This window comes from Spermophilus citellus, assembly GCF_964194105.1.
Source record: "Spermophilus citellus genome assembly, chromosome: 6".
Taxonomy (NCBI): Eukaryota; Metazoa; Chordata; class Mammalia; order Rodentia; family Sciuridae; genus Spermophilus; species Spermophilus citellus.
Genome location: NC_138187.1, coordinates 36715866 through 36738538, shown reverse-complemented (window position 1 = coordinate 36738538; position 22673 = coordinate 36715866). Strand labels below are relative to the sequence as shown.

Here is a 22673-nt window from a genome sequence, read left to right as displayed (position 1 = left end):
GATAAGAGGCTGAACCTCTGGGGCCCCCCAGGTCATCTCTGTTCCTGGGCGCCAAGTGTGTGCTGAAGGGCACACAGTAGGCGCTTCATAAGTAGCCTTCCTTTGCTCAGACACGTGTTGGGGTCTTGGGTCATCTGACGGTGCATGCAAGTCTGAGCTCCTCCTGGAGGACACGGGGGCCTCACAGGATCTGGGCTTACTTCCAGGGCTCTCGAACCCTGAGATGGACTAAGAAGGCCACTGCCTAGTTCTCAGCCCAGTGCGGCCAGTTCCCACAATGCCCGAGAGGCCCAGCAAGTAAGAACCTTTGCTGCTGTTTAACAGGCCACTTTCACGTGCCAGCCACCCCATGAAGACCCTGTTGTCACCTACTGCCTTGCCAAGGAGGAACTGTCACTGTCCTGTGCACAGATGGGCGGGCAGAGGCCTGCGGGGATGAGGTGGGACCTGCCTCTCCACCTCTGCGTTTGCTGTCATCTCCTTGGTGGAGGCAGGGTGGCCAGGCCTGGGTGTGAGGGCTGTGAGACTGTGCCACTCTGCTGTCACACTGTGCAGAGCTGAGGTTGCAGCAGGGCTGAGTGGTGCTGGAGACCAGTTGTTGAGACGCTCAGATGGTGTCCAGGTGGGGGTTGCCCTGGGAGCTGGTCTCCCCCTGAGCCCTGGGCATGTAATGACCAAGGTATGGAGCATGTGACATGGGAACGTGTGTTGACTGCCAGTGGTGGCCTTTGCCAAGGGATACCCTGCCCCTGTCAGCCCTGGGGTGGGACTGGGCTGCCAGACAGGCCTGCAGCAAGCAGTTGCTGTGACACAACTACCAAGGGCCCTTGTCACCCGTGCTCACCCTGGTCTGGCTCCATGTGTGGTGGACAAGACCCCCTGAGACCCTCATCCCAGCTGATGTTAGTCGTGGGACCTGGGCAGGTTTTATTGTCTCCCTGTTCCTCAGTTTCCTCATCTGGAATGTAGGGGAGAGGATTGGGACCTGCCTTCTGGGTTGGTGACACTGGAACGTGCCTGGAGTTCCCAGGAGGCAGCTTGTAAATGCCCTCTGTTGGGCATCATGCAGGGGAGGGAGGGGATCTGGGCTTCCTTCCAGGGCTCTCAAACCCTGAGATGGACTAAGAAGGCCAGAGCGGAGCCCAGGTCTGGTGGAGCAGAAGACAGTGAATGGCAGCGCTGGCTGCTGGAGGGAGACAGCGGGGGAGCCGGAAGGAGGAGCGGTTCAGGGGAGGCTTCCTGGAGGAGGTGGTGTTTGTAACCGAGGTTGAGTCGTCCAGGGAAAAGGTGCCCGAGGTAGGGAAGGGATGCAGAGATGCTGTGGGCACATGGGCCAGGGCAGGGGCTTGGTTCTTTGAGGGGTGACGGAGAGGAGCTGGTTTAGAGGCCACGGGGAGCCATAGACTGATGAGGTTGGAGCTGGAGGCCAGTTGAACTCAGCCTGTTTCTTTGGGAGACCAAACAGTTTGAGGGGAGTGGCCTGAGGCTGTGTCCTAGGGGCCCTGAGGTTGGGGTGTGCTCCAAGGAGGGGCTGGCAGACAGGTTTCTGGTGGCAGATGGCACTTGGGATGGGAAACCCCTGAGACCATGGGCCGTTAAGCTGGGCAGTGGAGAAGGCCAGGGAGGGCAGAGGCCCCAAGGCAGAGCCCAGGCTACACTCCAGGTGCCTGCCCTTCTGGGGACACAGGAACACTGTGCCCACAGCCCGTCCCAGACTCCAGAGACCAGCGGACATGAGGGCAGCCTCCTCAGGTGGCCGAGCCCCTGCCACATGCCCTGATTTCTTGGCTCAGCTGTGGACGCTGGGACGATTCTTCCCAGGCCTGTCGCTGCCTGTCTGGGCCACGGCTGCCCCGTGGAGTCTACAGGCAAAGACCCTCTGGTCCTGCCATTCTTCCACTTGGTCATCCTGCTTGAGGGGGTTAGGTGGGCTCAGAACCTGCTTTGGTGTGGGAACTGCGTGCCCTGCAGGCAAGGGTGCCCAGGCTAGGCCTCACCCCAGCTGCCCATGGTGCTGCCCTTCCACTTCCACAGTCCCTTTCTGCTTCCTGCCTGTCAGTGACTTTGCACTGAGTGAAATCTGCTTAGCGCCTCTGCTGACTGTGGCCTGTGCAGAAGCGATTCAGTGGGAGGCCAGGGATGCGTCTTGCCCTGGACATGCCTCCTGGGGCTTCTCACAGGGTGGGCAGGGAGGCAGGCAGGTTGGGGACAGACGGGCTCCCTGGCCTGCCCTACCCATCCCCATCTATGGGACACCCATTTGCTGTTTAAAAATGCAGTGGCACAGTGCAATCTGAGCGACTGGGGTGGGGTAGGGGTGGGGCAAGGTTTAAAGCATAAGGATTGCAAGTTCAAGGCCAGCCTCAGCAACTTAGTGAGATCCTGTCTCAAAATTAAAAAGGGCTGGGATGAAGCTCAGTGGTAAAATGCCCCTGGGTTCAAAAAACAGAAAGCACAGTGGTTCCCTGCTGGGCCCACCTCCAGAGCTGGGCAGCCTCTGAGGCTCATGCCAGGGGAGCCCACCAACCCTTCCCCAGCTGTCTCTGATGATGGGTCCCCTCCCCACCTGAGGCCGTCTGGCTCCCTAGAAAGCTTGATCCTCAAGCATCTGGCTCTCGTGACTGTGCTGCCCTCTCTCCGGGCTCCTCCTCTGCTCTGGGACTGGTGGTCCCCTCCTTCCTGGAATGAAGGGGAGGGTTTGACATCCCTGTCTCCTGAGGGCTCTGCTCTTTGGGGGTACAGAAAGAGGGAGGTGAGGGGGATGCCTGATGGTGGTGTCCCAAGTGGGACTGTTACACATGAGAGTCCTGAGCGCAGCTGCTGTAGACCCTGGTGACAGTACCTCGGTGGAGTCCCCCTCTCCGCCACAACCATGAGGCCTTTGCCCGAGGGGCTGGGCCCCCAAATCGGCTGCCGATGCTCCCTGCTGGGTCCTTGGGACCAGGGCTGATGGGTGTCCAGGTTGAACATGGTTTCTGGTTACGTGTCGGATTTTACGATGTTTCATTATGGTCTCCATGGCTGTTGGTTTAATTCTGGTCACGGTTGTCTGTCTGCGTCCAGGACAGGCTCTCACAGGGTGGAAGGGGATGGAGGGGAAGTTGCCAGGCACAGAGGACCCAGAGCCGGGTTGGAGGGAACCCCGTGAGTCGTAAGGAATGGCATTCTGGGGAGAAGGAGCCACACAGATGGTCCTGGGGCGTCATTGGGGGATCAGGGGACAGGAAGGGCAAGACAGGTGGGAAGAGAGGCCCATGGGGCAGGGCAGAGCCTGAGTGCTTGGTGCTGGGGGGTCTCACTGCTGCCTGGACCTCCCCAGGGCACGGCCGGGCCGATGATGACTGTGCGGATGACCGAGCTCGGCACCGAGAAGAGCGGCTGCTGGGGGGACGGCTGGACCGGGACCAGGAGAAGCTGCTTCGGTGAGGACTTGAGGGGACTGGGCCTGGGAGTGAGGGCGACTGGGTGACCCAGGTGGGCTTGGCCCCTTGACTACCGGACACTGTGGTGGTCCTCAGAACTGGAGCTGGCCTAGTGCAGGACCCACGTTGGGCCCCCTTCTGAGCCTGAGCAAGGCTACCTCGCATGCTCCCCTTCCCTGCCTCGTGTCACCAGGCTGCCTGGACTGTCCCCAATGTGTGTTCCCCCTTCCAGAGAAAGTAAGGAGCTGGCTGACCTGGCCCGCCTGCACCCCACCAGCTGTGCTCCCAATGGCCTGAACCCCAACCTCATGGTTACCGGGGGCCCTGCGCTGGCTGGCTCTGGGCGCTGGTCCGCTGACCCTGCTGCCCACCTGGCCACACACCCCTGGCTGCCCCGCTCGGGCAGCACGTCCATGTGGCTCACCGGACACCCCTATGGTGAGTGGGGGGCAGGGGTACTTCTTTCCTTGCCTGGGGAAGGGCAGATGGTGGGCAGGTGGCGGCTGGATACAGGGCAGGTGCTCTGCGCTGGCCCCTGCCTTCCCTTGGTAGGGGCCTGGGCCAGGCTTCCTCCCCTCCCTCAAGGGGATGTAAAGGCCGCTGCCCTGCCCTGAGGGGTTCATCTGCCTGCCTGCTGGGGAAGGTGCCCAGGGGGGTAGCTCTGTGGGCCTGTTTGCTTTGGGCTGCTCTTCTGTCCCTTGGCTCCCTCTTCGAGATCTCAAGAGACTTGGAGACTAGGGACCTGGCCAGGGTAGGACCTGGACTGTTCCCTGGGGACGGGGTGGGCGAGGGCGGCCTTCGGATGAATTAGTCGTAGCCTCCCGGCACTTACATGGGCCTGGGTCTCTCCTTCTAGGCTTGGGCCCCCCTTCTCTGCACCAGGGCATGGCTCCTGCCTTCCCACCCAGCCTCGGGGGTTCTCTGCCGTCCGCCTACCAGTTTGTCAGGGACCCCCAGTCAGGCCAGCTGGTGGTCATCCCTAGTGATCACCTGCCTCACTTTGGTAAGTGACCCCTGTTTGGTGGGAGGGGCTTTGGCTAGCCTTGCCCAACTGTCCCTTATGCCAAGGGTTGTGGCTGGGTGGCCCTGCACAACAGGGCGGGGAGCAGACAGGCCCAGAGACAATGCGGCAGCCTCAGTGGAGTTCATATTTCAAAGCCTTGAGGTTTTTGTTTTAATGGCTGCAGACCCAGAGACCCCACAAGTAGACCCCCCATCTCAGCACCCCATACCTTTGGGGATCCAGTTTGCAGGCTACTGGGCAGAGTCTCCATGGTGGCCCTGGTATAACTCTGCAGGTTTGAGGCCCTGTGAGGCCAGGGGACATCCTACCTGCAAGTGTGGACAGGGCCTCTCTCCCTGGGTCTCTAGTGTGGCTTTCTTGCTCCCAGAAGTGACCAGGGGCCACAGCTCTGCTCATAATGGCCGCTGCGTCCCCCTCTGGGAAACAGGGCATGGCATCCCGGGCACCGTGGGGAGTCAGGCCGCCGATGCAGCCCTCCATGGTCTGTTTCCTGCAGCGGAGTTGATGGAGCGGGCCGCCGTGCCGCCGCTCTGGCCCACCCTGTACCCACCGGGACGTAGCCCCCTGCACCACGCCCAGCAGCTGCAGCTCTTCTCCCAGCAGCACTTCCTGCGGCAGCAGGAGCTCCTGTACCTGCAGCAGCAGGCGGCCCAGGCCCTGGAGCTGCAGAGGAGCGCCCAGCTGGTGGTGAGTCCAGGGCCGCCTGGGGGGGAGGAGGACGGACCAGAGAGGTCAGTGAGGACTTCCTGCAAGAGGTGGCCTCTGAACAGGGAGGGGCAGCAGCCCTGGTGTGGCCCCCCCATGGAGAGTGAATAGCAGGCCCAGAAGTGGACAGACCCTGGAGGAGTGCACAGGAAGCAGTGGGGAAGCCACTGGGTGGTTACTGCCTGCCTGGTGGCTCTGGGGGTCAGAGCAGGCTGCTGCTGGAGTTCCTGGTCCCATAAGATAGAGTGCAGGAGGCGTCCCCATGTGAGGCTGGACTCCCTGAGGTCCACAGTCCTCTGTCTCCCTGAGGCGTTCTGGAGTGTCTGTTCTCTGCTTGGCGTTGTCCCCTCCTGTCTTGGAGAGTGGCTGCTCTGAAGAAGGAAGCTGGGTGGCCCCGGCCTGGGTTTCAGTCTTAGCTCTGCTGGGCCTGGCTGAGTGTCCTTCAGTGAGTGGCTTCATCTCCCTTTTTGCAGAACCTGAGGCGCTGGGAGTTGCTGTCACTGGGTTGTGGGTGGTGCTGTGGTGATTGTGGGAGTGGCCAGGCCGGGGTGCTGTGTGCTGCTGGGCCCCCAGAACACTGGCCGGTGTTGGACCTGCTTCGTCCCTTCCATTTGTCATAGAACGGAGGAACAGGCTCCTTCTGCCCTTTTGGGTGTTTTTGGGACCCAAAGGTGATAATGCAGTGACGTGCCCAGCAGGTAGCGGGCGCTCTGTCATAGCTGACGCGCTCAGCACTCAGGTTCCGGGCACAGGGCAGCCCCTTCATCCTCAGGAGCCTCAGGCCCTCACCCAGCTCTCCCCAGCCAACCGTGAGGGTCCCAGCAGGGCCAGAGTCTGGGTGGAGGTCCCTACCAGCCCTCGTGGGAAGGGACTTCAGGCCCACAGGGCCCCTCAGCCAGTGGCTGCCCACCTGTACCCGCCCAGCTGCCTGTCTTTGGAATTCCATGTGGAACCCTGCATTGTTACCCAGGTGCCCGGCAGAACGTCCATCTCAGGCCCGGAAAGGGGTGGGTGGTCTGGCTGAGGTTCTCTCTAGGCTGAGGACTTCGGGCTGGCAGGTACTGGGTGATGGCTCCTGTGTGCTGACCCTGCTTGCTGCCCCCTCCCCAGCAGGAGCGGCTGAAGGCCCAGGAGCATCGGGCCGAGATGGAGGAGAAGGCGAGCAAGAGGGGCCTGGAGGCTTCGGGCAAGGCCAACCTGGCTACTGCTGGCCCGGGGCTGCTGCCTCGAAAGCCCCCTGGCCTGTCCGCTGGCCCCTCAGGCACCTATGGCAAGGCCATGAGCCCACCACCATCTCCCCGCGCCTCTCCTGTGGCTGCTCTGAAGGCCAAGGTCATCCAGAAGCTAGAGGACGTGTCCAAGCCACCCACCTACGCTTACCCTGCCACGCCTAGCTCCCACCCCAGTAGCCCACCACCCGCCTCCCCACCACCCACCCCTGCCCTCACCCGCAAGGAGGAGGCCCCTGAGAACGTGGTGGAGAAGAAGGACCTGGAGCTGGAGAAGGAAGCCCCCAGCCCTTTCCAGGCCCTGTTCTCAGGTAGGGGTGTGGCCTGCCTCCTGCCTTCACTCTGGCTGCTGTAGCACCTGCCCTCCTCTGTTCCTTTGTTTGCTCATTCATTCATTCTGTCTCTGTTGAACACCTACTGTGTACCAGGCCCACTGCTGAGACTCTGGGATGAATTCCTGTGCACACAGACAGACCCCCGCCTCTCCAGGCTCCCCTCAGAGAGGGCCTGGGAAACGGCATCCTATTAGGATCCACTCCAGGAAGTTTTCTGAGCATTAAGCAAAGCAAGACCTTTTAGGCCTCTTCGCACACGTCGGTGCTGAGTTGTTGCACTGGTAGTTCAGGGGCACCTGTTTTTGAGCAGCAGTCCCCGCTGTGCTGGGTGCACTCACACACTCTTCCTGTGTCCACCAGAACCTATCGTGTGTGGCTTTAGGGGCTGAGACCTGTGTCCCCTGCCTGGGGGCCATTTACAGCATGAGCTTGTGCTTAGAAGGACTTGGTGTGTAATTCAGAGTCTGGAGCCAGTGCTGTGTGGGCCTGGGCAGGTGTCTGCCCTCTCTGGGGTAGTTTGGTCTGATGCTGGTGTTAATGCTGAGCATGTGCCTGGCCCCGGGAGTGTACTGATGCTCCTTCCCCTTTGTCGGGTTCCTGGGTACACTGGGTCTGCTGTGGAGAATCACCACATGTGGCTCCTGTTCTGAGGGAGCATGCACGTGGTGGTGGGGACAGAACGAGGTCACTGTTGTGCTCTGAACAACTACATCGTTGGTGTGGACCTCAGGGTCTGCTGGGCTGGAGCCCCTGATGCCGCTCAGAGTTTGGGGCCTTCCACAGCCTTGTTCAGCGTTTGTTTCTGGTGCAGCTTCCCCCGGGATGTGGAGGGGAGAGAGGGAGGGCTGCGGTTTCTGCCTTGGAGACAGCAAGATCCTTGGGGACAAGGTGGTGACGGGTTTTTCTCTGCGTGCCCCAGACATGTGGAAGGGCCCTGGGATTTCTCGGGATCACCTGGAAACGCTCCCAGGCTGCAGCTGGCCCAGCAGGCGTGCCTGTCCTGCGTAGCGAGTGGGTGTTGGTGAGGACACCAGGGCTGTCAGAGCCCCGGTGGCCTCCATGCTGACTCCTGTGTCCTTGGCAGATATCCCACCCAGGTACCCGTTCCAGGCCCTGCCGCCACACTATGGCAGGCCCTACCCGTTCCTGCTGCAGCCTACAGCAGCCGCCGATGCGGATGGCCTGGCCCCCGACGTGCCGCTCCCCGCTGACGGGCCTGAGCGCCTGGCGCTCTCCCCTGAGGACAAACCCATCCGCCTGTCCCCCTCCAAGATCCCAGAGCCCTTGCGGGAAACCCCAGAGGAAGAAGCACTGGCCGATCGGGAGGTGAAGGCAGAAGTGGAGGACGTGGACGAGGGTCCCACAGAGCTGCCCGCCCTGGAGTCACCACTGGCCCTGCCTGTCCCAGAAACCATGGTGGCTGCGAGCCCTGCAGGTGGCTGCGGAGGTGGTCTGCTGGAGGCCCAGGCGTTGAGTGCAGCTGGACCGGGCTGCCGCGAGGGCTCTGAGCACCCAGACTTTGCAGACAGCGCCGAAGCACAGGTGGAGTTGCCGGGCAGGACAGAATCTGGTGCGGTCACCCTGGAGCTTGGGGGGCGGTTGACGCCTGAGCCGCTGGTGGAGGCTAAGGAGGAGCCAGTGGAGGTGCCCCTGGAGGTGCCCATGGAGGTTCCTGTGGTGGAGGCAGAGCCAGAGGAAGGCCTGGCCCAGCCGGCCCTGAGTGAGCCCCAGCCCAGCCTGGAACTGCCGGACTGTGACCTGCCCACCAGGGAAGGACAGTGCCCGAGTCTAGAGGACCAGGAGGCTGCACCTGTGCCTGGCAGCACCTGCTACCTTGAAGAGGCAAGCTCCGAGCAGTTCCTGGCTGGCCTGGAGGACCCGCTGGCTGGCATGAATGCCCTGGTGGCCGCAGCGGAGCTGCCCCAGGCCAGACCTCTGCCCCCCCTGGCTTCTGGAATTCAGGCCTTGGAGAAACTGGAGGTGACCCAGAGCCTGGCCCTGGAGCAGAGCTTCCTGCAGGGCATCACCCTGCTGAGCGAGATCGCCGAGCTGGAGAGGAGGAGCCAGGAGGCGGCAGGTGAGCTTGCTTGGCAGGGAGGTCTGGGGCTTTTTGAAAAAACGTTTTTACTGGGGAATGAAATCCATCAAATTATACTGTTTTATTGTGTATATGTATGAATATATTTTCACAAATCCCCCCTCTCCCCACCAAAAAAAAAGTTTTCATGTTTTTTTAGTAAGATGTTTTAACACCCCCAGAACATGGCTTATTCATTTTCATTTTTTAAGAATTGTGTTAAATTACACATGACAAAATGTGTCCTCTCCAGCATTTTCAAGTGTCCAGTTGAGTGGTGTTACATACGCTGGCTGTTGTGTGCAGCCAGTCTTTGGGTAGATTTCCTGGAGGTAGAATTTTTCCTCATTCCATCAGTGGTGTGTTTTGTATCAGCAGGATTCTTTGGGTTGCAAGGGACAATTCTCATTTAAATTGGTTTAGGCCAGGTGTTGTGGCCTATGCCTAGAATCCCAGTGACCATGACCCTATAATCCCAGTGACCATGACCGAGGAGGCTGAGGCAGGTGGATCACAAGTTCGAGGCCAGGCTTAGCAATTTAAGGGCCTCACTAAACTGGTGTATGTAGTTATTCTAAAGTTCATCACAGTTTTTCTCTCACTAAAATAGTTCAATTCCCTTCATCTTTGTCACAAAGTAATAAATTGGAAAAGGACTGGGGGTGTGGCTCAGTGGTTGAGTTCCTCTGGGTTCAATTCCTGGTACTAAAAAAATAAAAAAGGTGTGATACTGTAATCACAGCTACTGGGCTACTTGGGAGGCTGAGGCAGGAGGATTGTGAGTTCAAGGCCAGCCTCAGCTACTTAGACCCTATCTTAAAATTTAAAAAGACATGGGGATGTGGCTTTTTTTTTTTTTTTTTAAAGAGAGTGAGAGAAGAGAGAGAGAGAATTTTTTTAATATTTATTTTTTAGTTCTTGGCGGACACAACATCTTTGTTGGTATGTGGTGCTGAGGATTGAACCCGGGCCGCACGCATCCCAGGCGAGCTACCGCTTGAGCCACATCCCCAGCCCGGGATGTGGCTTTGTGATAGAGTGTTTACCTATGTTTGCCTAGCATGTGTAAGGTCCTGGGTTCATTCCCTAGCATCACACACACACATTTAAAAAAACGGGGGTGGGCAGGAGAGAACTTATTGGCTTATGGAATCAAAGTTGAGCAGCACTTGGTAATTTCAGGTATGGCTGGATCCAGGTGTTCAAACCAAATTGTAGCAGTTTCTCTTTTCCTGTGTCCCTACTTCCCCATCTCTCTCCTCCCTCCCTCCCTCCCTCTCCTTGTTCCACTTTCTTCTCTGTTGGCCTCATTCAGGGCAGGCTCACTGCCCTCATGGGGGCTCCAACAGTTCCTCCCAGCTCAGCTCAGCTCAGCTGCCTTTCAAAAGAGGCCACTCCTTTCCTGGCAGCTCTGGGGGAAATGCTGAGACTCTCATCTCATCTGTTGCCTGGGGTTCATGCTCTCTGCAGCAGCAGCAGATCCTGTGGCTGGGGAGATGAGCCACACTGGCCATGCTTGGCCTCTGACCGGAGATGTCACCTCTAGGGTGTCAGGAAGGGGTGGTCCACAGTGCCTTCAGCAGGAGGGGCCGTGAATTCTGGGCTGGGCACAAGGCTGAAGCGCAGAATAGGAAGCCAGGTGCTCCAAGTGTATGTGGCTGGGGCTCTGGTGGCCGTGGCCTTGCTTGCCCAGGCGTAGGCTTGGATCCAGCAGGGAGGCCCCCCCCCCACATCCTTGGAGAGAGGACGAAGACCTTACCAGGGTTCTGTGTGTTTTCCCTAGAACTTTTCCTGCACACCTGTACATGTTTTGCTTCTAAAATTAAACAGGACTCGGAAACCTGCCTTCTTCATTTAATATATTCTTCATGAAACGTTTTTCAAAGCTGTGGTTTTTAGAAACTTTTTTTTTAATGGGCTGCCTGCCCAGTTTTCTGTCTAGTGAAGGCCCTGACCTTTGACCCAGTCCCTGCACGGTAGCACCTGGTGACCTCACCCTTCACTGTCAGGTATTTTCATTTGCCTCCTTTTCTTCTTTCCAGTTACAGATAACGTGATGATTATCCTTGTAGGAGAGTTTCTGTCCCTATCTTGGATTTTCTGTGGGCTGTCTGCCCAGAGGTAGAATCCTTGGGTCATGACGGCCACTTTTTTTGCATGTGGAGCCAGGGATGGAGCCCAGGGCCGTACGCGTGCTAGAAAAGCGTTTTGCCAACTGAGCTACACCCTCAGCCCAGGACAGGGCACATGTTCAAGACTTTTTGATCCTCCTGGTTCCTAGGAAGCTCAGACAAGTGGCACCTCTCTCTGGGAGCGGTGTCCCTTTCACATGGGCACCTGGCATGTGCACCTGCTGTGTGGGGCTGTTTGAAAGTCCAGCACTGTTTTCTTTTTTTTTTTTCTTTTAAAGAGAGAGTGAGAGAGGAGAGAGAGAGAGAGAGAGAGAGAGAGAGAGAAAGAATTTTTAATATTTATTTTTAGTTCTCGGCGGACACAACATCTTTGTTGGTATGTGGTGCTGAGGATCGAACCCGGGCCGCACGCATGCCAGGCGAGCGCGCTACCGCTTGAGCCACATCCCCAGCCCCTCCAGCACTGTTTTCCATTCACTAAAATAGTTAAGTGGAAAATTTTTTTTTTCTGGGAAAAAAATGAAAATTTCTTTATCCCAGTCACTGGGGGTGGGCTTTCTTTCAGCAGCACCTGAGGAAGGGCCAGAGGGTCAGGAAGTCCGGAGTTGTCAAGGAGGGGGCCACGCCTGGGGTCCCTGGGTTGGGGGTCACTGGCCACCTTTGTCCTCTTGCCTTGTGCACCTGGCTTGGTCCCATTAGGGTCTCAGTGCAGATCTGGCTCCTGGGTCATCTCTGTGGTCCTAGAGCCATCCACGGGTACGTTGGTTTTCCGGGGCTGCCATCAAGATCTACCAGAGATTGGAGACTTCAGCAAGAGAGATTTCTTGTCTCAAAGTTCTGGAGGCCAGAAATTCTGAGATCAGGTTGTGGGCACAGGGTAGGAATGGTTCCTGCTGAGAACTTGTCAGAGAACTGTTGGCTTTTCTCCTGGACTTAGTCTTCTCCCTGTGTGTCCCTGTCTTCACACACTTTCTTCTTATAAGGACAAAGGCCATATTGGATTAGGCTGCACCCTAATGACCTCACCTTCTTATTTTGTGGTATTGGGGTTGGAACCCAGGGATGCTCTACTTCTGAACTACATCCTCAGTCCTTTTTATTTTTGAGACGGAGTCTTGCTGAGTTGCCCAGGTTGGCCTCAGACTTGAGATCCTCCTGCCTCAGCCTCCCAGGTCTGAGGGATTACACACGTGTGCCACTGCACCTAGCTAATGACCTTACTTTAATTTGATCACCTCTTTAAAGACCTTGTCTCCATACTGTGGTACTTAGGGTTAGGGTCCAACATATGGAATTGGGGAGCACGTAACAAAATTGCAAACAAAAGAAGTGGGGGAAAAAAGAGAAAGGAGGAAAAAAAGTACACTGAAGAACACAACTGAACCCATGATGCCTGGCCTAGAGGCCACTTGGGTGTCCCTTGAATGTCAGTTGAGAGCCTAAGCAGGGCTGGCTTGTTGGAGGGAGGAGGAGGTGACAAAGTTGTAAAATAGCAGCTGCCCCTTCTTTCCCAAGGACCTGGAAGGGGGTGGGCAGGGCAGAGGTGTCGTGTCAGGTGCCCCCCCCCTCCTGCTTCAGTGTGATACCCCTGGAGCTGGTGGATTTTGCACCTGGAGGCCTTAATTTCCCTGAGTGTAAATAAGAGCAAAACCAGTGATGCTTAACGAGGGGCCATTTTGCTCCCCAGAGGATGTTGGGGGAGCGATGCTGACATCTAGTGGAAGAAGGCAAGGGACATTGCTGAACATCCTGCAATGACAGCCCAGCAGCTTAGACCTGTCCCACCAACCCCCAAGGTGCACAGGGCCAAGGGTTTTGAAAAGGCCTGATCTCAACCCTGTGCTTGTTAACATACATCTGTGGAGCTCTGAACGGTCATGGAGATGGAGAATGTGTTTTTTCCTCAAGCACACATGGAACATTCACAAAAATCTGATCATGTTTGAGATCAAAGGAAAATGTCAATTTAAAAATTTCCTCATTTTAACTTGGTAGAGACTAGAACAAGCTCTCCTTTCCTGATGTGGAGGTGCTGGGTAAGAGTGGCCTCTGTCCAGGGTGTTGAAGTATTTTTTAGGGAAAACTGCCGTCCATTCATGTGAATGACCCAGTCACATGGATCACGCTGGCTGGAGTTCCCTAATGTATAAGGTCCAAGCTGTGGGCCTCTCTGTCTACTACAAAGAGAATTGGAGACACCTAAATGCCACCAGTAGTGATTATTCAGATTAATGAAACTCGTGAATGCAAAAGAGTTACCCTGCTGCTGTTAGGTTTGTCTATTAAATTGCTGATATTTTAGGGTTTTTGGCCTTCCAAAATGATGGTGTTTGTAAGGGTCAAGGTAAGAATGAGGTATGGGGCTGGGGATGTGGCTCAGTGCTAAAGCACTTGCCTAGCATGTTTGAGGCCCTGAGTTCAATCCTAGCACTGAAAAAAAAAAAAAAAAAAAAGAGCTAGGCCTGTTTGTTATGTGCTAATGTAAAAAGATGTTGAGCAGAAAAAAAAAGCAGAGTGTGACATGTCGTGTGTATTGATGGGTTCTATTTTTATCTTTATATAGGAGTGATGTATGTTAGGCATATTTGAATATGCACAAATATTTCTGTAGAAACTGCATCAACAGTGGTCTCCCCAGGGAGGGACCTGTGTGTCGGGGAGAAGGGGCTTTTGTTCACTCCTAGAAAGAACCTCTGTGGGCCTCTGGCCTCTCTCCTGAAGTTCTTCTTTGCTCCCCCACAGAATGGGGACAGGATGATCCTTGTGTGTTATTCTCACCTGTTCTTTTCTCTTCACACTGTGTCCTGCATCTCAGTAAGGCCCTACTCCAGGTGCCTTATGGCTTTGTGGCCTGGGACCTGTGCTCACTCTGTTTGGGATCAGGGAGGGAGTTGGTGGCAATGCCCATGAGCTGTCCCTGCCTCAGGAGCACTGAACAGGGTGGGTGCAGTATACTTGCTGGTGGCCCCGGCCCCTCCCTCTGTGCGGGCTCACCTACCTCCCTGTCTGCAGGGACAGAGGCAGGCCTGGCAGTGCGGCCCTCCCTGGAGAGCCTGCTGGCGGCCAGCAGCCACATGCTGAAAGAGGTACTGGACAGCCCCTTGGTGGACCCGCTCAAGAACCTGCGGCTTCCGCGGGAGCTGAACCCCAACAAGAAGTATAGCTGGATGCAGAAGAAGGAGGAGCGGGTGAGCTGTGCGGGCCTGCCTTCCTGTCTCGTGGCCTGTGGGGCAGAGGCTGGGGTGGGAGTCCCACCACTAAGGTGCTGTCCTGCTGGGCCACGGCTGGCTTGGAGCCAGCAGCCAGCCTCCTCCATGGCCTCTCCATGTGGCCCTGGGCAGGGCTTTCCCTCCTGGCTTTCGTTATCCATCTGCTATCACATCAGGCACGTCACATGGTGGCAGCTTGATGAACTGAGAATAGAACCGCCTGGGAGCCAGGCCTGGTGCTGCCCTCTCTACCCTGTGCTCTCCGATAACATGCTCAGCCACATCCACTGCGCCCTGGTGACGGCAGGCGCTGTGCCCCACTCCATCGTGTGCCTTGGTGGGCAGCACTCCGTAGACTCAGCACTATAGTCCCAGCATAGAGACAGGGATGAGGCCATAGCGAGGGGCAGTGATGGGATTCAAGCTAGGGTCCCTGCAGCCCCCTAGGGCCTGGCTCTCACTGTCCCTATCTCTGAGAGGGGACACTGACAAGTGGGCGCCCGCGGGGCATCCTCATTCCTTGGCCCTCCTCCCCTTGCCCCTCCAGATGTACGCCATGAAGTCTTCCTTGGAGGATATGGATGCCCTGGAGCTGGACTTCCGGATGCGGCTGGCCGAGGTCCAGCGGCAGTACAAAGAGAAGCAGCGGGAGCTGGTGAAGCTCCAGCGACGCCGGGACTCCGGGTGAGTGTGACCCCAGCCCCTGTGTGGCGGGGCTCGCCCTGCCAGCTGGTCAGGCAGCAGCAGGCGGGTGCCCGTCTCCTACCTCGCCAGTGCTAGTGTTGGTAGGTTGGCTCTGGCAGCTGTCAGGTGTGCGTGGACCCAAGTGACGCGCGTGCAGCCTGTGCCCTTCTCTGTGCCCCGCCCACCCCAGGTTCACAGCCAAGCCTGTGATTCTTTTTAAGGGACAGGCACGAGGATCCCCATAGAAGCTTGGCACGCAGAGGCCCTGGCAGGCCGCGGAAACGGACCCACGCCCCGAGCACCCTGTCGCCCCCCCGCAAGAGAGGGAAGAGCCACAACAGTAGCAGAAAGTAAGGCTGGCCCCTCGGGGGTCGGGGACTGGCTCTGATCTCAGAGGGGAGGAGCAGGGCCCCCATGGTGCCTACACCTGGGCACTGGGGACCTTCAGTCCCTGGGGCTCTGGCCCCCTGGAATGGTGGCTCCCAGGAAGTGCAGTGCGCTACCCAGGCCAGGAGGGCAAGCGAGGCTAGGAGCACCGAGCTGGGAGGAGCATCCCGGAGAGAGGTCTTCTGTGGCGCGACCCAAGTGCTTGGCCTATCTTCCTGCTCTGCCCACTTCCTCTGTGGATAGGGACTAATTCCTGCTCCTCCCCATCCCCCTCCTCCCTGTGGAGGGACTGCTGTGCCACCAGCCCTGCTGGACTGGCTCTACTTGAGCTGTTGCTGGGTCCTCTCCACACCCGATATCTCCCCATTCTCCTGGCCAGACCTGATGGCTCGTCCTGCCCGAGACCAGGGCTGCCTCCTGTGAGAGGGCCGCCGCCTCTGTGTGCTCTGGGAATGAGATCCTCCTGGGTGGCAGCAGAGCAGCTTCACATGGCACCTCTGGAGGCTGAGCTGAATGCTGGCTGGTTGAACTGAAGCTCTCTCTCCAGGGCCAGGCTTTGGGGTCCCCCCCCCATCTGTAGACAAACCAAATGAGGCCCACTGAGGAAAGGACTTGGGAGTGTGCTGCAGCCTGGGACAGGCGGGCTGGGTGGGTGCTGGGCACCCTAGCTTGTGGAAGCTTCAAAGTGCAAAGAAAAGGCAGTGGGGTGTCCACAGGTCTTCCTGGTAGAAAACAGCCCCACGGCCCCCACATCTCACATTTGACCTCCTTGGATATTCTTGCTGAAGAAAGGGTGGAGAGGAAGAAACACCCTGCAAGCAGCCATCGGAGGGTAGGGAAGAGGCTTCTGGAGAAGAGAACAAGTGGCTGGGGCCACCAACAGCACAAACCTAGCAGTCAGGAATATGGACCCTGCGGGGGCAGGGGCTGAACTCTCTGCTTTGAGTCCCATCTCCACCCTTTACTGTGACCTTGGGCCAGGTGTTAGCTTTCCCAAGCCTCAGTTTTCTCATCTAAAAGCAAACAGTATGGCTAGGCATAGTGGCACACTCCCATGATTCCAGTGACTAAGAAGGCTGAGGCAGGAGGATTGCAAGTTCCAGGTTGTCCTTGGCAACTTAGTGAGACCCTGTTTTGAAATAAAAACTACTGCCGGATGTAGCTCAGCAGAATATTGCCTCTGGGTTCAATCCTCAGTGCTGGGGGTGTGGGGTGGGGGAGAGGAATAAAAAATGGAATGATGTGTTGCTTTGTGGCTAAAATAAAAGGCACAAACAACGCAAGAGACAAAGGTCAGCTCCTCCTCTATCACTTGGGAAGCTTCAGCCTAAAGCAGCAAGACAAGTCTTTGTCACTGTCCCAGCTGCCTATGCCCATGAGGAAACCAGAATTCAGCAAGTGCTTCCTCCTTCACATGAGTCTTGATTTAATTCCCTCCACCCCCCCATCCTGGTGGATTCCCTTGTTCTTGGAGCGTTTTTGTAAAGAGGTATTTTACCATTTAAAGATGCGTGTGTGTGTGTATGTGTGTGTGTGTGTGTGTGTGTGTGTATGGGTCAAAGCACGTAAGAGAAAGGCCGGCAGAGGATACTGACTTTACATTTCTTCTTTTACATTAGAATCTCATTCCGCCTTATTCACAAATGTCCCGCATTCTAGCACTGTAGTTTTAAAAGGTCTGTCTCCCCAGACTGGTCACTCTGGTATTCATCACGGTCTGTGCTTCAGCATCCAGAGCCCAACCCTTCAGGGCCACAAGGGTGGTCACCAGCCCTCCAATGTGGCCTGGCCAGGGTGCTGACCAAGGGTGTTTTTTGGTTTTAGGCTGAGCAGCAAGTCCCTACTGACATCAGATGACTATGAGCTAGGAGCAGGAATCAGGAAGAGGCACAAGGGTCCTGAGGAGGAACATGAGGCCCTCATCGGAATGGGGAAAGCCAGGGGGAGGAACCAGAGCTGGGATGAGCAGGAAGCTTCATCTGACTTCATGAGTCAGGTCAGTAGTACAGTCTTCCAAGGGTGCTGTGACCCTGGGATCAAGAACCTAGAGGTTATGCCCAAGTGAATGCATGTTCCCCTTGCAAGTCTGTTGGCCCCTCCTTCTCTGTATAGAAACCGAAGGAATGATTGCCTTGGTGTATGGTGTATGCACAGAGAAATAAAGCCCAGAGGTCAGGGACTTACAAAGTAACACAGCTTTAGAGGTGGATCCAGAACTAAAAGATACATCCATTTGAGTGCACCATGACCCTTTATTGAAGCCAAACAGGGACACTGCAAGTTCTTAACCAAATAATACAATTACTCTGTTGTTTAACAGTATAATTGTTTAATGAGCAGCCTCACCAGTTCCATGGTTCTAAGAAATAAGGGCTTGATGCCATTGTAATTTCCTCTGTGAATCTCCAGGGGTACCGGGGTGAGAGCCAACTCCTTGATTTTTCTTATTTCTGCAGAGCATGGAAATCATCCACTTAAGGCCCTCATCTCTAAATGCTAATGTATTTTGTCATCCCTCTCCATAAAGCCCTGTGCAAAGGGGATGTTTTGGTTGATTTGGCCATCAGAAGGGAATACTCTCACAGGGAGACTGGGTCCAGGAAGAGAAAGATTGTCATTTTGTACATCAGAATTCTTTTCACTCTGAAATTGTGGCGAGGGATGCTTTTGTTGTTTAAATGACACTGTCCCAACTTCTTTCCTCCTTATGAAATGCTACCTGATTAAAGAAAATAGAGATAACACGTTGAAATTCATGGCATTAATGGCTTTGAAAACCGCACATTTCACTTCCACAAATGACTACAGTTGACGATAGATGTGCAAGCAGGAATTTGAATCTGTGAAATCTCTAATCATTCTTTCTGCTTCAGGCATCCAAGGCACACTCCAGGCATTTTCTTGGCAGCTTTGGCCCATTTAGTTGGACAGGCTGGTTTAGATTGTGCAGCAGTCTCTGTCAGCTGTTGTAGGTGGTTGAGATAAGCAGATCAGCCATGCTTTGATCTAGCTTTTCAATCTTGATTCCCTTCCTCCTTTCTTAATCCGGCTACCTTCTCCAGGCCATTGGAAGCTCTCCTTGCTTAAAAGTGCTTCCCTAGGTGGTACCAGAGTGTGCCATGGAAAGCCAAAGGGGAAAGACCAGTGCCAATGACAATTGTGACCACAGTAACAGCTATTTGATAAGTGTTTACTTTGGGCCATTCTGATAAGTGCCTTCTGTGCCTTAAACTCGGTGCATCTTAAGAACAACCTGGGGATATCCGGACATAAATATCCCCATTTTACAGAGTGTAAGGATTGAGGCGGAGAGGAGTTAAGTAACTTGCTGGAAGTCAGGCATAAGGCAGGACTGGAGCCCAAGCTCTTGAGTTGTACATAGAAGACGACTCTCCTGTTTTGCCAAATGTCTTAACTTGTGACCCAACTTCTCTCTCCAGCTAAAGATCAAGAAGAAGAAGATGGCCAGCGACCAGGAGCAGTTGGCAAGCAAACTAGACAAGGCCCTGTCCCTCACAAAGCAGGACAAGTTGAAGTCACCCTTCAAATTTTCGGACGCCTCTGGGGGGAAATCCAAAACTAGCGGGGGCTGTGGCAGGTTCTTAACTCCTTATGATAGCCTGCTGGGCAAGGACAGGAAGGCACTAGCCAAAGGCCTAGGCCTGTCTCTGAAATCCTCCAAAGAAGGTAAACACAAAAGGGCCGCCAAAGCCAGGAAGATGGAGGTGGGGTTCAAGGCCAGAGGCCAGTCCAAGTCGGCCCATTCCCCGTTCGCCTCGGAAGTGAGCAGCTACTCCTACAGTAAGTAGCGGCCGTCGCACCGCCTCTCGGCCACTGTTTCTTTTCTTTCCTTCACTTTCTTCCTCTTGTTTTCCTGTGAGGAGGTCCAAGGCCCCTTTTTGACTTTGCGTCAAAGTCCGCAGCGGGTGCGCCTGAAGCAGAAACGCCTGTGATTGGCTGGCGTGGTGCTGAGTAGGCACCTGTAGTTGGTGGGCGTCAGTGATTGGCTGGTGGAGGCGGAAGGCCGCCTGCCCTCTTTCCGCTTGCGGTCCGGAATCCCTTCTCGTGGAGGACTTTTCGTGTTATCAAGTTTGCGCCGGTCAGCCTAGAGAGGCCGGAGTACGACTGCTTTTATGAGTGCTAGAGATGAAGCTCGCGGTCTTCTGCGGAGAATCAGGCCAGGTGTTAGTGGAAACGGAGGTTGTGGAGCGCGCCTCCGAGCGCTTCACGGGCGTGTTTTCGATGTATCTGTGACAGCCCTGCCATCGGTTTTGTTGCTGAGGATGCGGAGACCAGGGAAGAATATGCGCCTGGGTGTGGAGAATCGAGCCGGGGTTAAACCCACCCGCCTGCCCGCTGGAGCTTCTTGCCGCAACGGACATTACCATTTCGGCCCTGTTCACTGCATATGTGGCTCTCCAGCCCTTGACGTGGAGCAGCCAGTGGGGCTGAGGGACGGAGTTTTGTTCCATTGGCATACAGACTGCCGCCCTGGAGCTGTTGTGGTTTTCCTGAGTGAGTTGGCTTTCCGTGGTCTGCAGTCTGCTGCGTGGCAGGTAAAAGGTGCTCACTCGGTACTCACGGGCCGAGTGCCTCATGCCGCAAGCCTAGGGTGGTCAGGTGCTCAGGACGTGGCTGCTGCAGGAAGATTTCTTGAGTACGGAGTCCCTAGGTCCTGGCGAGACTGGGCCTGGGTTGACCCCTACTAGGTTCTGTGTGTCCTGGGCTTTTGATGGGGTCCGTTCTGGTGTGTGTGTGTGTGTGTGTGTTTGAATGCCACGTACAAAAAAATGGACATGTTTAATGCCAAACTGTGTTTTGTAAGAAAATAAGAGTGTTTATAGACTTACTGCTACCCATCCCACGGCTTTTGGGGAGCCTTAGGTGAGCCCACGTGGTAAAAAGGGGAGAGTCTGCAGACTCTCATGGATGAAGGACAGGCAGACTGTTTGGTGAGGACATGAGTGAGAGTGCCATAGCTTTGGTGCTTCTCAGTCTGGATGGGTGTGATCAGACAGCACTGCCCAGGTCCCTGACTGTGTGGGTGCGAGGACAGACAGACAGTGACAGACTGAAGGGGAAGGGAAGGGCTTTCCTTTGCGCCTTGCACCTTGTTCATTTCTGAATAATGAAAAGGGGAGGGAGGGAGTTGCTCCTCCTTGACTGGTTGCTAGAAGAATTCCCACATGCCTTCACTTACAGGGGGACAGGGGTTGGGTAGAGGTGGAGGGCACAGATCATCTCAGTTCCCAAGGTCTTTGGGGCCCTTTGAGCTGATGAGTCCATTGCAGCAGGAGCGTGTGTTTTTGCGAGTATGAGGACGTGTTTTAGTTGTCCATCTAATTCTGTTATGCCTTGTCCCACAACTCTACTGCCTGGGGAAAGAATCCAGCTAACATTGGAACAGGGAAGTCAGTGGGCCTGTCTTCACCTAGAGAGTGACTGCAAGAGACACCTGATTGTAGACAGAGCTCTTCTCTTTACTTGGTTTGTTTTTCTACAGTTTTAGGACAGTGGAAGTATAGGGCCACAGAGGTGGAGGTGTGTTCCAACAGGGATACCAGCAGAGTGGTCCCTTCACTTTTCCAGTTTGGATTGTAGGACATGGGTGGCATGCCTGGGAAGGCAGGTTTTGTCACCTTCTGGCATCTCTGAGTTCGGATGTGTCTTCAGAAGGGAGAGATTGGTACACAAGCGGGAGAGCTATGGCAAGGGCTAATGACTTGGTAGGACAGCCCTGTCCTCCAGATTTGCCAGACAGTCCTGAAGTTGGGATCTTGGTTGGAGTGGAAAGGGGAGATGTTGATAGAAGCAGCCAGAGGGCACCCCACCCCCCATTTGTGTGGTTTCTCTTGGACTTGATGGCAGGTTTTGCTAGAATGATAGTTGCATGTGTTAATGTTCCTCTTGTTTGGCGTGGGCTTTACTAGGTCAATGGATTACAGTCTTTGGCCATGGAGCTGTTTCTTCCTGCTTTTGCTTAACAACCCAGTGTGTAAAATGGAACAAAATGGTGTATATTTGGGTTGAAGTTGGAAGGGACCAGAGCTATGCTCCTCCTCCAAGCTGGTTGGTCCTCTCCCAGGAGGGTTGGCAAGTCCTGGCCCTATATCATGTAGTAGGGCCACAGGCTTTAGGAAGCCATTGGTGGTGTGCTGGTGGAAAGGGGTGGGAGACCTCCAGTGAACTCATCCATCAGTTTCTCCGGTGTGGTGTGAACTCTCCCTGGGGCCCATTTCAAGCTGTCTTTGCAGCGTTGCTGAGTGGGGAGTTGGGAAGAGATGAGTTCCATTGGCTCGCTTGAGCCCTTCCTCAGGGGCTGTGGCCCACCCCTACAAGGAGCCTGTGGGCTGTGCGCAGTGCACGGTGGAAGGGAACCACATGGCAGTGGCCCCAAGGCCTGGGGAAAGTTCTCTGTTCCCGAGAGCAGGGCTCCTCCATCCTGCCAGTGCCTGGGAAGGCGGAGTGACTGGTGGGTGATTCCAGCAAGCCTAAAGAGGGCCCGGATCTGGCACCTGGGAAGTGCCTGAGTGTCTGAGGCTAGCACTCGCAGGGTGAGGCGCGGGCCAGGAGCAGAGCTTTCCCAGGGCCAGGAGGCATTTGGCTTTGTTCTGGCCCCCCAAAACAGTGAAAGTGACACCAGCCCGCTCCTCGCTGTGCCCTGTGACTTATTTTTATTAAAAACTACTTTGACTGCAGATACGGACTCAGAGGAGGACGAAGACTTCTTGAGGGATGAGTGGTCTACCCAAGGCCCCTCCAGCTCCAAACTGACCTCCTCTCTCCTGTGCGGCATGGTGGCCAAGAACAGCAAGCCCCCCGCGGGCCCCAAGCTGACCAAGCGGGGTCTTGCGGCCCCCCGGACTCTGAAACCCAAGGCGGCCGCCAGCAGGAAGCAGCCGTTTTGCTTGCTGCTTCGAGAGGCCGAGGCACGCTCCTCCTTCAGCGACTCTTCGGAGGACTCGTTTGACCAAGGTTACTAGCTCCAAACGCGAAATACCTTCCATGTTTTAGCGCGAGAGAGTGAGTGCGAGAGCGAGAGCGAGAGCGAGAGCGCGTGCGCACAGCAGATGGCGACGCTGCGGCCGTCCGCTCGGATGGCCACAGGAGGAGCCGTCTTGGTTCTTGGCAGCGTAGCCTGCCGTATCAGCCTATTTTTGTTTTTGTTTTTATTGGTACTGTATCATTGTGATAATATCATTGACTGGCTCTTTTCGAGCTCTTATACGGACTGGTTTTTAGTCTCTACTTTTCTCCGCCCTCCTCCCTCTGCGCCCTGTCCCCACCCGAGGCCCTGCACCTTTCCTGTCCTCCCAGACCGCAGGCCTGGGCTGGGCGCTCTTTTGGCGTGGGCCCCGCAGAGGCTTCCTGAGGAGCATTTTGTAAATGGACTTCTGTCGTGTGGGCGTGTGACTTGATGTTTGTACTGCGATTTTGGTAATACCAAGCTTTATTAAACATACCGAGTT

General features: G+C 55.8%; 1 protein-coding gene across 10 annotated transcripts in view; it reads left to right on the top strand.

The window, feature by feature from the left end:
* Positions 1 to 22673, top strand: part of TNRC18 (trinucleotide repeat containing 18) — a gene marked incomplete at its 3' end in the record, with an annotated part of 91376 nt that overhangs the window by 34527 nt on the left and 34176 nt on the right. For 3 of the 10 annotated variants that reach the window (XM_081298695.1, XM_081298688.1, XM_081298694.1), the window contains 12 exons: positions 3320 to 3422; positions 3616 to 3860; positions 4279 to 4425; positions 4943 to 5133; positions 6262 to 6691; positions 7800 to 8792; positions 13937 to 14112; positions 14681 to 14817; positions 15039 to 15167; positions 17029 to 17200; positions 18645 to 19005; positions 21904 to 22179. In XM_081298695.1, the coding sequence (XP_081154821.1) occupies positions 3320 to 3422; positions 3616 to 3860; positions 4279 to 4425; positions 4943 to 5133; positions 6262 to 6691; positions 7800 to 8792; positions 13937 to 14112; positions 14681 to 14817; positions 15039 to 15167; positions 17029 to 17200; positions 18645 to 19005; positions 21904 to 22179 (3360 nt within the window). Of the gene's footprint in view, positions 1 to 3319; positions 3423 to 3615; positions 3861 to 4278; positions 4426 to 4942; positions 5134 to 6261; positions 6692 to 7799; positions 8793 to 13936; positions 14113 to 14680; positions 14818 to 15038; positions 15168 to 17028; positions 17201 to 18644; positions 19006 to 21903; positions 22188 to 22673 lie in introns of those variants that run through there. The other 7 variants (XM_081298692.1, XM_081298691.1, XM_081298690.1 and 4 more) reach the window with 7 other exon arrangements.